Source organism: Panulirus ornatus, chromosome 5, assembly GCF_036320965.1.
Source record: "Panulirus ornatus isolate Po-2019 chromosome 5, ASM3632096v1, whole genome shotgun sequence".
In the NCBI taxonomy this organism is placed as follows: Eukaryota; Metazoa; Arthropoda; class Malacostraca; order Decapoda; family Palinuridae; genus Panulirus; species Panulirus ornatus.
The window spans coordinates 39,735,125-39,750,722 of record NC_092228.1 but is presented as its reverse complement, the minus strand read 5'-3'; the positions used below and the strand labels follow the sequence as shown (position 1 = coordinate 39,750,722).

General features: G+C 46.9%; 1 protein-coding gene across 9 annotated transcripts in view; it reads right to left on the bottom strand.

Annotated features, from left to right (window-relative positions):
* LOC139748683 (transforming growth factor beta-1-induced transcript 1 protein-like) overlaps positions 1 to 14,692 on the bottom strand; it is an 84,477-nt gene extending 69,785 nt beyond the window's left edge. Inside the window, exons 1-4 of one of the 9 annotated variants that reach the window (XM_071661983.1) lie at positions 14,481 to 14,691; positions 11,924 to 13,238; positions 11,372 to 11,887; positions 5,226 to 5,362 (exon numbers count right to left, since the gene is read on the bottom strand). In XM_071661983.1, coding sequence (XP_071518084.1) covers positions 5,226 to 5,362; positions 11,372 to 11,887; positions 11,924 to 12,404 — 1,134 coding nt within the window. In that variant the 5' untranslated portion in view covers positions 12,405 to 13,238; positions 14,481 to 14,691. Of the gene's footprint in view, positions 1 to 5,225; positions 5,363 to 11,371; positions 13,282 to 14,480 lie in introns of those variants that run through there. The other 8 variants (XM_071661980.1, XM_071661982.1, XM_071661985.1 and 5 more) reach the window with 8 other exon arrangements.
* Positions 14,693 to 15,598: the final 906 nt, after the last annotated feature.

Below are 15,598 nucleotides of genomic sequence, written 5' to 3'. Positions count from 1 at the left end.
CATCCTCCCCACGGAACTGTGTGTGTGTGTGTGTGTGTGTGTGTGTGTGTGTGTGTGTGTAGACACGTCAAGACACGGGGTAATGCTAGTGTAAGACTCTCTCTCCCCGTAACACACACACAGCAATCACCCTCACACACACCTCATTATGGACAGGTCGTATGTTGTCAAACCACAAACAATCTTTGAATATTTCGAGATCACAATTACTATATTGGCAAGGCTACATGGCAGGTGGGGGGGGGGGGGTCAGAAGACATGGCACCCGTGTTGGCAGGGTCACAAACGGGGGAAGATGAGGTGGCACCACCAGTGTTGTCAAAGGTGAGAAGAGGTGGCAATAACGTTGGTAGGGTCACATAGTGGGGTCAGACGAGGTGGTACCAGAGGTGACAAGGTCAGACTGAGGTCATACAGAGGTGGCACGTTCTGGTGGTGTCACATGGGGTCAGGAGGGGTGACATCAGTGTTGGCAGCGTCTGAACAGGTGGCACTACACAGGTGGCACCACACAGGTGGCGCTAGTCGCCACACCATCACAAACAACTGAAAATCGTCAGTAAACATGTCTTCAATGTGACTGTGTATGATAGGCTTCGAGCAGGTGTGTGTGTGTGTGTGTGTGTGTGTGTGTGTGTGTACGGGGGCAGGGAAAGGCAGGGTGAAAGTGAGGATTTGGTGAAGGTGAAGAGGTTAATGTGGAGTGTGAACAGATGACGGTTTGAGGATGGTGAAAATGATGGATATGTGTGTGTGTGTGTGTGTGTGTGTGGACTTCATAGTGTGTACTGTGTGAGGGTGAAAGTGAGGGAGGGAGCAGTCAAGGGTGGAGTTAAGGTCGAGGGTGGTGATCGTGGTGGAGGGAGGAGTAGGGAGTCTACTAAGTGAAAGGTGGAGATAGTGTGGAGGAGGGGGGGTCAGCTCCACATGAGGGGGGAGGAGGGGGGGTCAGCTCCACATGAGGGGGAGGAGGGGGGGTCAGCTCCACATGAGGGGGAGGAGGGGAGTCAGCTCCACATGAGGGGGGAGGAGGGGGGGTCAGCTCCACATGAGGGGGAGGAGGGGGGTCAGCTCCACATGAGGGGGGAGGGAGGGGGGTCAGCTCCACATGAGGGGGTCAGGGGTGGGTGGTTGTGTGTGGGGCCCCGACTGGCCTCACTCCACCCAGCACAGCTTCCCTAGTGTTGTGTGGAGCCAGGCCAGGCCAGGCCAAGCCCCACAAGGGAAAGCTTGGAACAAGTGAAGCATTTGACGAGGCAGATGAATGGCTGAGCCGGGGGTTCATGGCGGTGCCCTCCCTGCCACGGATACTACTGCTGTCTACATCTTCTGTACGCACCTGCCACAACACACGCCCACCCAGCCTTCGTACACACGCCCACCCAGCCTTCGTACACACGCCCACGCCCACCCCACCTTCGTACACACGCCCACACGACCGACATGGGCGATCATGCCACACACAGCCTAGCACTACACCAGCGCCAACACCCTAACCCTAACCAACTCTACCAATTCGCCACTTATCCCCAAACTAGATCACAAACGATCCACAGTGCATGTCCTACATCCTCTACAATGCACTGACTGTTGAGGGAAGTTATCTGGCGTCTAAAAATACCGTAATACCCGTACGTCATGTTGGGAGGGAGGGGTTGAGGAGGGAAGGGGTAACACCAGGGTTTCCTCACCTGTACGGCCGCCATGATGCTTCTCTCGGCTTCCCGCGCACCACAGTGTTATCCCTGACCACTACGCCACCGATACCCGGCCACGCACTCGCCACGACCACACGCACGGCTACGAATATGGAAGACTATGGCAGGAGCACGGTCCAGCACGCGGGGCACACGACGCGACCCTCACTACCACCGTCCCTCCCTCCCTCCCAACACCCACGTCATCCTCCCCCCCCACACACACACAGGGGGGCCCCGCCGCCACAACCCCCCCCCTCCTCTCAACACACACATGCCCACAACCCACAATTATTCAGCATTTGTTTACCCTCTACAGCCTTCGTAGGGCCGGAGTCCGGGTCCTGGATGGTCAAAGTTTGTGTGTGGAGGGAGATGTGTGGTGTGCGTCATGGCTGGGGGCACGACACATGCAAGATGGGTACCAAACATCGCCAGCCAATCATACCTCACACCCCGGGATGTCCAAACCCCTCCATCCATCACTACCCAACACACATATATATACACATCTATATAAACATCTAGCCCACACACTGACTCCTTGTAGACTATATAGATGGAGGGAGCAGTTGAGACTCTGGCTTCAGGTTGAAATACATCGATAAAAAAAGTTGGGAATATTTCCAAATCTACACAATTTTGGGAGGCGCCGGGGTCCACGTGCCCCGCTGCCAGACGCATGACCAAACACGTTACCACCCAGATGGATTTAATCACGACCTGTATTTTCTTTTCACAAATACAAACACACAGTCAAGTACACTTTACCTGAAGCTTCGTCAACTAATTTTCCAAACGTAGCCTTTTCTAAGACTGGTAAGATATGTCTAAATATAGATGGAGACAGGTTTTTAAATATTTTTTTTAAATACTTAAACTCGTAACCTTCACACTTGGCCAAGCTCCTCCCGCAGCCTCCAGCATTAACAATGTAAACATGAGGGTTTCTGCCTCGATGATAATACCAAAAATACTTACACTAAATACCAGTGAAGGTGTTTGTATGGTCATATGAGTGAGTGTCAAGAGGACCAATGTGAGACTATGTCTATTATTGCATCATTTCGCCACGCCCAACAATGGCGGGGGGAAGTGGCGATCAACATTCAAATGAGATGTTTTCAGTCCAGCAGTTTTTTTCTTCCTGTGAGAGGCGCGCGCATGTTTCTTCCATCCATGTGTTACCCTTAATGCACTGGGGCAGCCAGGAGGCGTGAGTCAAACCTCATAGGAATGTGAGCGATCATTAGTGTGAGCTGTGATGATGTGCACTGCAGGCAACCCACACCACAGTCTCGCTTGCTCGCCTCCTGCTTCACCATCATCCACCTCACAATACTTGCATGATAATCTATAATCTACATGTCTACACCACGGTAGCGTACTATTCTAAACTGGGGATCGTGGTTCGGAATGGCTGATTTTCTTCCTTAAGACAAAGTTGACATAATGAAACAAGCCAATGATCCTTAGTCCACAGAGATGCCCATCTTCCTGAAGTGCATTATTATATTCACAGATCAACAACCTCCATATAATAACCATATATAATTATCACAATACACACTGCACTATCCTTACAAGGTCATACAACAAGAGATTATTAATATAAGAAGACATTATGATGCCCACAACCCACCTCTCTGTATTCCATAAACAACCCTTAATATACTCTTAATATGGCTCACACAATGCACTTTAAATACCCGGGGTATTCGTGACATTTTAAATACCCGGGTATCCGTGACTTTAAATTACCCGGGCATCCGTGACTTTTTAAATACCCGGGCATCCGTGATTTTATATACCAGGGATATCTGTGGCTTTTTAAATACCCGGGTATCCGTGACTTTTCAAATACCCGGGGTATCCGTGACTCTTTAAATTACCAGCGCATCCCTGACTTTTTAAATATCCGGGGTATCCGTGATTATAAATTACCAGCGCATCCGTGACTTTTTAAATATCCGGGGTATCCGTGATTATAAATTACCGGGGCATCCGTGACTTTTTAAATACCGGGGGCCATCCGTCTCTTTAAATACCCAGGGTATCCGTGACTCTTTAAATTACCCGGGCATCCGTGACTTTAAATACCAGGGGCATCCGTGACTTTTTAGATACCCGGGTATCCGTGACTTCTTAAACACCCGGGTATCCGTAACTTATTAAATACCCGGGTATCCGTGATATAGTAAAGGAGTGAAAGTCCTTTTAATGCACTATAAACAAAGATTTGCCTGATGTACTTGACTGAAACAGACATCGGGGTATGTTTGTTATAACCATACACCATCATACACGCGCATGTCCCTCATGATACCATCATACTCAAGGTTTCATAAGATAATACGTTTCAGTACACAGTTTCATACATCATACATGGGATATCCCTCATGATCTCTCACACATCATACATGGGATATCCCTCATGATCTCTCATACATCATACATGGGATATCCCTCATGATGTCTCATACATCATACATGGGATATCCCTCATGATCTCTCACACATCATACATGGGATATCCCTCATGATCTCTCACACATCATACATGGGATATCCCTCATGATCTCTCACACATCATACATGGGATATCCCTCATGATTCATACACCATACATATCACTGCAGTTGTATACCAGCCAAAACCAAAGGAACATATAAAGGCTGATTACATGTCAATATCGAATTCAAATTACCTGAGTATGATGAAGTGTGTTTATGAGTTATGAAATATAGTACAACATACGACTCCGGACAACAACTTAGTATACTACACACCTTCTATAGCACACAGCACACCACACAACACCCACTACACCATACACAGGACCACACAACACCCACTACACTATACACAGTGCCATACAACATCCACTACACCATACACAGGACCATACAACATCCACTACACTATACACAGGGCCATACAACATCCACTACACTATACACAGGGCCAACAACATCCACTACACTATACACAGGACCATACAACATCCACTACACTATACACAGGACCATACAACATCCACTACACTATACACAGGACCATACAACATCCACTACACCATACACAGGGCCATACAACACCCACTACACTATACACAGGGCCATACAACATCCACTACACTATACAAAGGGCCATACAACATCCACTACACTATACACAGGGTCATACAACATCCACTACACTATACACAGGGCCATACAAGTCTTGGTTAAGACAGTACCTTTCCCTGGCGCCAACACTGACCCTGAGATATGGGTCAGGGTAAAGCTGTATGATGACCGGCACTCTCCCACCTCTCCACTCTCACTCCGCTCTCACTCCCCTCTCACTCTCCCACTCCCCTCTCACTCTCCCACTCCCCTCTCACTCTCCTCTCACTTCTCACTCCGTTCACACATATAAACATCACATTACTATCCTCATCAGGTAGACGCAGGCCACCATGGTAGATTATGGTAGACATTACCATGATGTCGGCCCCGACGATGGGCGGGCGAGGGGTGCACTAACCTCGTGGCCATTGTGGGCGTGGTTGTGGGCGGCCGTGGGCGGCGGCGGGGTGTGGGCGGGGCCATTGTGGGCCGGCGGGGGAGGCGAGGCAGTCCTGGCCGGCGTAATGGTGCTCTGCAGGTCAGCCAACAGCGCGTCTGGTATAAACAAACACTTGTTAAAAATACCATAAAAAACAACAACAAAATACCATAAAAATCAACAACAAAAATCTCCAAAATATTGCGTCTAAAACACGATAAATCCCCATCAAAATATTGCGTCTAAAACACGATAAATCTAATTCAAAATAGCGCGTAGTGGGCTTAAAGCACGAACATAAACATATTCCACATCACACTACCGGGGCTAAAGGGGCGGAAGTCGTGCCCGTTACCAACAGGTGTTGCACCTTACGAGCACAAGGAACTGTACAGGTATATAATGAAATATATGAGTGAACAGGTGTTGCCGGAGATACACAACTGGACAGATGTTTAGCGAAGTATACACCTGCACACACGAAGTATACACCTGCACACACGAAGTATACACCTGTACACACGAAGTATACACCTGCACACACGAAGTATACATCCATCAAATATTCACGAAACTGATGTATTTCTTGAAATATGAATAAATGTCATCTGAAAATACAATAAGATATATGATTGTAGAAACAGACAAGTGTACTAAAATATTGATCGTAAACAATATACATATATCTCACCCAGTACTGGACCGAACTATATACATTGTGTATATACTATTGATCTTCTATCTTAATATCGCCAAGTGTCATTACCACCCGAGCTGAAGATACAGGTGTGCGCTGAACACAAGTGGTTTTTATAAGACACGCCCTGTTACTGATATAGAAAATGGGAAGTGGCCCAAACAAAACACGAACTAAAATATTTTTTTGTACTTTTTTTTTTTTTTTAAATCTGAGAAGCTTGACTAAGACAAACCTTCAGCCCAATTCTAAGGCCTGACTGTATTATTCCTACATCTATCAATAAAAGTAATACAGTAACTTCAAAATACTACAGCGATATACAGCATTGTTAATACAATATACAACCGAGGTAACAAAATGGTAAGCAGTCTATATGGAAATCACCTTGACCCCCATTCCCGTCATGGTTCATGTAACTATCAAACGGATAGCTCGTCAGCAGACCGCCTTAACAACGTAACTACCTAACAGGTAGTCTTGTCTGTAAACTGCCATACAACATAACTACCAAACTGATCGTTTGTCTGTAAACTTAAACTACATACAGTTGACAACCAGCAATAACTAATGACGTGTTCGTTCGTTTGTTCTCCGTTTCCCATGGTTTTCTGGCAGGCGTATGTAGAAAACGGGGGACGGTTGTGTGATGTATAACATGAACACGGAACACATCCCTCTACAGACGAACGGAATTCGAGTTAAGAATATTTTGCCATACATGAAGATGATGGAGTCGTGGACACACACACACACACACACACACACACACACACACACACAACTAATGCTCGGGCATGTCTCCTTATTACTTACAACTTCCCCACTTTAACTCTTGACACTTAAATCCGCTTACTTAACTCGGCTCTCTCTCTCTCTCTCTCTCTCTCTCTCTCTCTCTCTCTCTCTCTCTCTCTCTCTCTCTCTCTCTCTCTCTCATCGTGACACACACACAGGGCATCATGAGGGGCGTAAGCCGGAAGTCTGGGGACCCCCCCCCCCCCCCCACCTCACCTATGGTGTCCTGCACCTGCGCCGAAGGACACGTTGGACGTGTTACTGTCCTGCCTGGCGGCCATCCTGCAGGATATGACTGTAGGAGGCGCAGCTGGGGGTTGCTCAGGGCTCGGCCCTTGTACTGGGGCGTCGCTGGCTCTATATACACACTTGCCCTTACTGGTCGCTCCCAAGGGGACTTATCAAGGGCTTCCGAAGTGGTTTTCCTAAGGGCTTTTTTTCAGTGGGATTGTAAGTGGGTCTTCCTCAGTGGTCGTCTGAGTAGATCTTCCTCAGTGGTTTTCTTGAGATCTTCCTCAGTGGTTTTCTGAGTGGGTGTTTTTGGGGACTTGTTCAGTGGGTGTAGACACGACTGGCAGAATGTCTGGGTGTACCACACACCCAGCACTGCCGGAAGACTGGACGCGTCACACACGGGGCCGTAACACTGCCGGACGACTGGACGCGTCACACACAAGGCCTTAACACGCTGCCGGACGACTGCACGCGTCACACACGGGGCCGTAACACACTGCCGGACGACTGGACGCGTCACACACGGGGCCGTAACACTCTGCCGGACGACTGCACGCGTCACACACGGGACCGTACCACACTGCCGGACGACTGGACGCGTCACACACGGGACCGTAACACTGCTGGACGATGACTGACGTCGTCCGTGCCAAGACGATGGCTGAAGACGCCTCCACGACACTCCTCCTCTGGCCCACCAACACACCGGATACAACATCCGGACCAGATAACAACGCTCACTCACCTCTTCTCCTCTCGCCTCGCCTTAACATGGACCTGTAATTTCAACTTATCAACAAAAACCCTCAAAATAAATTACCTTTAACGCGGGATCTCTCCTGTACTAAGGTTCCACGAATTACATTGGTACTAATGAAGTTATTTTGATAACTATAAATAACTATATGTACTCATTAACAGGTACATATATGATTTAACTTAAATGTTCTCTTCTAATTCATCAAAAAGTATATATATATATATATATATATATATATATATATATATATATATATATATATATATATATATATATATATATATATATCTTGTGTCTCCCCTGATGATGTGATTATTACACGGAAGTGCACTTGGAAAATTATTGTGTTTCATTTTCCCCGTGGAAAAGCAAAAATGGGTATGTTTGAAGGAATAGTGGTTCCAACAATGTTGTATGGTTGCGAGGCGTGGGCTATGGATAGAGTTGTGCGCAGGAGGATGGATGTGCTGGAAATGAGATGTTTGAGGACAATGTGTGGTGTGAGGTGGTTTGATCGAGTGAGTAACGTAAGGGTAAGAGAGATGTGTGGAAATAAAAAGAGCGTGGTTGAGAGAGCAGAAGAGGGTGTATTGAAATGGTTTGGTCACATGGAGAGAATGAGTGAGGAAAGATTGACCAAGAGGATATATGTGTCGGAGGTGGAGGGAACGAGGAGAAGAGGGAGACCAAATTGGAGGTGGAAAGATGGAGTGAAAAAGATTTTGTGTGATCGGGGCCTGAACATGCAGGAGGGTGAAAGGAGGACAAGGAATAGAGTGAATTGGAGCGATGTGGTATACCGGGGTTGACGTGCTGTCAGTGGATTGAATCAGGGCATGTGAAGCGTCTGGGGTAAACCATGGAAAGCTGTGTAGGTATGTATATTTGCGTGTGTGGACGTATGTATATACATGTGTATGGGGGGGGGGGCATTTCTTTCGTCTGTTTCCTTGCGCTACCTCGCAAACGCGGGAGACAGCGACAAAGTATAATAATATATATTTTTTTTTTTTATATATATATATATATATATATATATATATATATATATATATATATATATATATATATATATATATATATTAAAGAAGTAACAGAACGATATATCAATGAAGATAATCTAACAATAACAATTATTCTGTATATCGGTTTTACGAGCATCAATACATCCCGTTTTCTATTGTGGTTGCATATCACATTTTCTGAAGTGGTTTTACACTTCGTTTTCTAACGCCGTTGGATAAACAATTCTTATTCACTTCACGTTTCTACCTCTTCTGTCATCTAGTGTTCGTGGAAATCTTCATTTTCTGTGAGATTCACATTGAAATAATGTTCTTCAAAATACCTTCTTTCCCCGAGTGAAAAAATCATGGAATTCACCAGTTATACAGAACGGATGACGTTTTCTACGTCATATACCACGTTTCCTGTCGCTTTCTTTCCTAATATTCGATAATTACGACTTGATTACCGTTTTCTATGATTCTTATCATTCCGGTACAGTAGTTGCGTACTGCCGTTTTCTTTGGTTAACGGCTATTGGTGTGATTTCTAAGGCCGTTTTCTACTGTTCTCCACCATGGCTCTGGGTCTTTGGGGGGAGAGGGGGGTCGGAGAGGGGGGGGGGATGTGTGTGTTCTGTGGTTTCTGGACAAGGAGTGGACATGGGGGGGGGCATGGGGAGGGGGGTATAATCCGGTCAAGGTGTGGTTTAAGTGCGACACATAACACACACACACACACACACACACACACACACACACACACACACACACACACACACCACCTGGGAAATCCCTCCTCCTCCCCCCCCCCCTCAGCAGACCCCACTGGTAACACGTACACCTATACAGCGTCACCGCAGCCCTTTAGTAACGCGTTACATCCCCCCACCCCCTTACCCGTGACGCGTCACGCTAGCGGGGGGGGGGGGGGGTCCTGTCCTGGCCAGTCAATCGTCCACAACACACACACACACACACACACACACACACACCCGTATCTTCTATATGTGGACGGTGTTATCATATAAGGGAATGGACTATATGAATATATTCTCAAGGTTAACAATGTAAGGGAAGCAATATAAAGGGCTATAGTATAACACTATATTATCGATATAACATTATATAATCGATATACCATTATATTATCGATATAACATTATAATCGATATACCATTATATTATCGATATAACATTATATTATCGATATAACATTATATTATCGATATAACATTATATTATCGATATAACATTATATTATCGATATAACACTATATTATCGATATAACATTATATAATCGATATAACATTATATTATCGATATAACATTATATTATCGATATAACATTATATTATCGATATAACATTATATTATCGATATAACATTATATTATCGATCAATCCTTTAAAGAAGATGAGGTGTGGGGCGAGCGTAGATTGCTATATATATTTCCCACACTCTGTACCATATTACGTAAACAGTGTTGCCACACCGGCCGTCAGGGTTACCCACTTTACCAACATGCGGGCAGTGTTGCCACACGTCTACCTTTCCCAGAACATCAAACCCACAATAACACATCTAAATTGTCATTCATTTTTCTGGTAACACTGGTGACCTCACCCTATACTGGGTCATGTGTCGTTAACCTTCTACTTCACTATCTATCGATACTACTTCATTATCTATCACATATACTGTAATAAATTGGCATTATTATTATCATTATTATTATTATTATTATTATTATTATTATTATCATTATTATTATTATCATTATCACTATTATTATTATTATTATTATTATTATTATTGTTATTATAAGTAGTAGTAGTAGTAGTATTAATAGTAGTATGTGAATTCTACGGCCCACAATATACGATAGATGGTTGTACACAGTACACGACTTCATCCCTCTATCTATCATGAGTAATAATAATGGCCATGATGCTCTCTGTACACACACACAGCACACACACACACACACACACACGCCAGCCAATGCCTTTGGGTCATCGGCAGTTCAGACACGCCTGACAACCTGCCAAGCTATGATACAACCACAACCACGCTGCCAACAACAACAACATTCGCTTCCTCATACAGTATGGGGGGGGGGGATGCATGCCTGATGTATCCAGAACGGTAATGTATCGCGAATACATTAACATAAGGTCAATAATCCTTACACTCTGACCTGATGACCTGGTTCGTTGATCATCCGAACGAGGTCAATCAGTCGTCAAAGACGTAGGTGATTCAGTCAGCTGATCCATCAATACAGCAGGTCGTTGTATAATATCTTAAATGTCATTATGTAATCCTACAATACCCGGCTAACACAGTTATTCTGAACAGTCGTACAATCATCTTAAATGTAATTATGTAATTACCCAAACCTTGGTTAATCAACCACTTAACCAGGAACTAACTATTACCCACTCTAACTACCTCCCTCAGTCACCCATGACCTTGCTAATTACCCAGAGGGCCATTAGCACACCACTCTATGAACCAGCCAGGTTAATTACCCTGGTGTGGGGGTGGGGGGTGGGAGGGGGGTGTCCTTGGTGAGCCGTAGGACCCCCCCCCCCCCCACATGGTAGGACCCAGGTGAAGGATACTCACTCATGTAGTGCTGGAAGGTGGTCGTCCAGTGCCACGGGTCGTGCTGCTCCCCAGGACGGGCCAGGCTCTCCCACTCCCACTGGTCAGAGATCCTTCGCCCCTCCTGTGGAGATCCTACAGCCAGGACCCCCGCCGCCGGCCCATCCTGTGGGACCTCCTCGACATCCTGCTCCTCCGCTGTGCTCTGTGACTCGCCCAGGTCCTCGGAGCTGTCTGCCTTCTGTGAGTCCTCCAGGTCCACTGCTTCTCCTGGCTTCTGTGAGTCCTCCTCCAGGTCAGCTACATCTGCCTCCTGTGAGTCCTCCAGGTCAGCTACATCTGCCTCCTGTGAGTCCTCCAGGTCAGCTACATCTGCCTCCTGTGAGTCCTCCAGGTCCTCTGCTTCTCCTGGCTTTTGTGAGTCCTCCTCCAGGTCAGCTACAACTGCCTTCTGTGAGTCCTCCTCCAGGTCAGCTACCTTCTGTGAGTCCTCCTCCAGGTCAGCTGCATCTTCCTTTTGTGAGTCCTCCAGGTCACCTGAATCTCCTGCTTTCTGTGAGTCCTCCAAGTCACCTGAATCTCCTGCTTTCTGTGAGTCCTCCAGGTCAGCTGCATCTTCCTTCTGTGAGTCCTCCAGGTCACCTGAATCTCCTGCTTTCTGTGAGTCCTCCAGGTTAGGTGCCTCATGTGACTCCCCCAGGTCCTCTGCCTCATGGGACTCTCCCAGGTCCTCTGCCTCATGGGACTCCCCCAGGTCCTCTGCCTCATGGGACTCCCCCAGGTCCTCTGCCTCATGGGACTCCCCCAGGTCCTGCATATTCTCCCCACCCCCTTCCACCTGCGTCCCCTCCAGGTCCCCAGACTCTTGCAGGACCCCTGGTTTCCCCAGGTCTAGGATGTCCTGCCGCATGGTCGGGCCCTGGGGGTCCTGCGGGTACTGAGGATCGTCAGGTCCCAGCAGCTCCCGGGTTCCCAAGAGGTCTCCTGGTCCCCGGGGACTCCTCAGACCCAGGTCCTTCTGGGCCATGTGAGTTGGGAGCGCCACGTCCACCATGGTTGTGGGTCCTCACCTCCTGCTTCTGGGGTGTCTTTCTACTGAGGGCCTTCCCAGAGACGCCCTTCTAGTTGGGGGTCTTCGCAGAGGCGCCCTTCTAGTTGGAGGTCTTTCTAGAGGCGCCCTTCTAGTTGGAGGTCTTTCTAGAGATGCTCTACCAGTTAGGGAACTGATCTAGCTCGGGGGTTCTCTCTCTCTCTCTCTCACGGCACCGTCTCCTACTGGGGTGCTTTCCAGGAGCACTATTCTTCCCGGGGTGTTTCCAGAGGGCGTTGGTACCTTCCTCGTCTGCCTCCGAGGGGCGTTCTTCCAGCCGACGTGCCCCCCGAGGCTTTACTCACACTGCACCACTTCCAACAGTTTCCCAAAGGCTGGCTTCTCAACCATGTGCCTCCGTACAGTCCTTCTCTATCTGGGGTGCGTTCCAGAGTTTCTCCTCTATCTGGAGTGCGTTCCAGAGCTCCTACTCTTTCTGGAATGCGTTCCAGAGCTCCTACTCTTTCTGGGGTGCGTTCCAGAGCTCCTACTCTTTCTGGGGAGCGTTCCAGAGCTCCTACTCTTTCTGGGGTGCGTTCCAGAGCACCTACTCTTTCTGGGGTGCGTTCCAAAGTTCCTTCTCTATCTGGGGTGCGTTCCAGAGCTCCTACTCCATCTGGGGAGCGTTCCAGAGCTCCTACTCTTTCTGGGGTACTTCCTTAACGCTTTGCACTAATTAGGGTACTTCTTGAAGACTCCGCTCAAGCTGAGGTTCTCCGCAGATGGAGCTACGCTTGAGCTGATGTGCTCAAGCTTAAGAGCCTCGTCTCTGGCTGGAGTGGCTCTCCCGGAGATAAGCTTTTAATATAAGTAGTATATTACTGCTCCGTCCGTGTAGTGCCTGGGGCGATGTATGGTACTTTACTAACGTTATAATTCTCTCTCTCTCTCTCTCTCTCTCTCTCTCTCTCTCTCTCTCTCTCTCTCTCTCTCTCTCTCTCATACAATTTCTCCTCAAAGCCACATCTGTTGTCCCTCACCTTCACCCCCCCCCCCTCTCTCTCTCTCTCTCTCTCTCTTCTCTCTCTCTCTCTCTCTCTTACTACCTCTTCGCTACTATATCTATCTATCTACCTACTTACCTCTCTCTCTCTCTCTCTCTCTCTCTCTCTCTCTCTCTCTCTCTCTACTGTGTATGATCCAGTGATGGCCTTACGAGAGGGCAAGCCAGGTCATCATCTAGCCCCCCCTCCCCCCTCATCCGGAATGTTTATATATATAAATTTTTTTTGGTACTGTCTGAATCCATTTCTGGTCACTGTATCACCAAACCAGTATCAAGCCACCTTCACTACAGGGTCAGAAGAACGGCAGACTGTAACTGTAAAGGAAAATATTTTGCCTTCTCATAAAATCATGACAACTGATCATACTAGGGGGGGGGGGACCCACTGACACCAACCCAAGGCCACCTTTACCATCTCACACGATCTCTCACAATGTCTATTCTATCTATCTCTCCCTCTAACGTATGGCTCCATATAATGACCATCTCCCACCTCCTCTACCTTATCCCATTACTCCAACAGTATCCACTTAATGCTTCTGACACTCGGATCTTCCATTACTTTACACTTTACGTTCACTTACATAAATGGTTAATACGGTATAAGTAAATCCAGTATATACACACTTATAAATCGTTTTATCACTTACAAACTTTTAACTACTTCAGATATGTAACGTATTTCGTAGGTGTTGTAGATGTATACCTGGGCCATATATATATATATATATATATATATATATATATATATAGCCTAGATACTTATATCTCTCACTTACACATCATCTATAAACTTAACTCCACTTCTGAACTGGTAATATACTTATATTTACACATGAAGGCCACTTATACATAGGTTCGCCAGTAGCCAAAATTCGATTGCACTTTTAACCGAGTTCATTATAGAGTACATGCCTTGCTAATGGTCCTCCTCTGGTCATACAGTGACCACTGTTAATGGGTCTACTAGAATGTGTTAATTCCCGATATCACTAAACGTTCACTTTATACCCACACATTTCAGATACACTCACTTATACATCGGCTACTGATGTGTCTTATCACTTTTTACATTCACTTAGGATCGACACAAGACACGTCTCCGTCACCCAGGAACCAGCTAGGATGCACCAGCTGGCCCTCCAGCTGTCGTTCCAGTCTGCACACGACCACCTCACACCTCACTGCTTCCCTTAAGGGTGATTGGAGGCAAACGGCGTAGTTCACAGCCTGGTCACAGCCGTTACGTAACCCGGTGTTAGCGCCAGGGTCGCGGGACGGGGTTGCCAAAAAGCGACACGAGACTCGCCCATGTCCTCACGGTTTCCCCGTAATATTTCCCGGGATTCATGTGTCCCTCGGCCACCAGGGGTCCGGCCACACACTGCCAACAGCCCGGCCTCACCGTGGCAACGCTGCCATAGTGACCACAGCGCGGGTTACCAACACTCTGCCAACACGACGACGCGAGCAGAGAAAGATTTGGAAGACAACTTACCAGCACACTTGAGCATGTTACCAGTCACTATGGCCCACCCCAGCCCACCCCCAGCCCACCACACACACACACACACACACACACACACACATGCACGCACAGAGAGACATGCAGACACAAATACTCTCTCTCTCTCTCTCTCTCTCTCTCTCTCTCTCTCTCTCTCTCTCTCTCTCTCTCTCTCTCTCTTTCTCTCTTACGTAGAGAGAAGATTATAAGAAAAACAATTACTGCTGCTGCTGCTGGAAACAAACTCAGACCTCCCCCCCCCCCCCACCATCAAGGTTCAGAACGCACTCTGTAAAGAAACAAATGAACAAGAACAACAACAAGAGAGAGAGAGAGAGAGAGAGAGAGAGAGAGAGAGAGAGAGAGGAGTGCTCCTGCTTCCACTGTGGTGATTCATCACACTACCACACTCCCTACCACAACCCACCACCACCAACAACAACAACAACAACAACACTACCACAACTCTACCACCACTACCAACAACAACAACAACAACAATAATAGTAATAACAATAATAATAGCAATAATAATAATAATACTACTACTACTACTACTACTAGTAATAATAATAATAATAATAATAATAATAATAATAATAACAGTAGAGTGTGCATCAAGTGTTGTATGGTTGTACAAGGTGG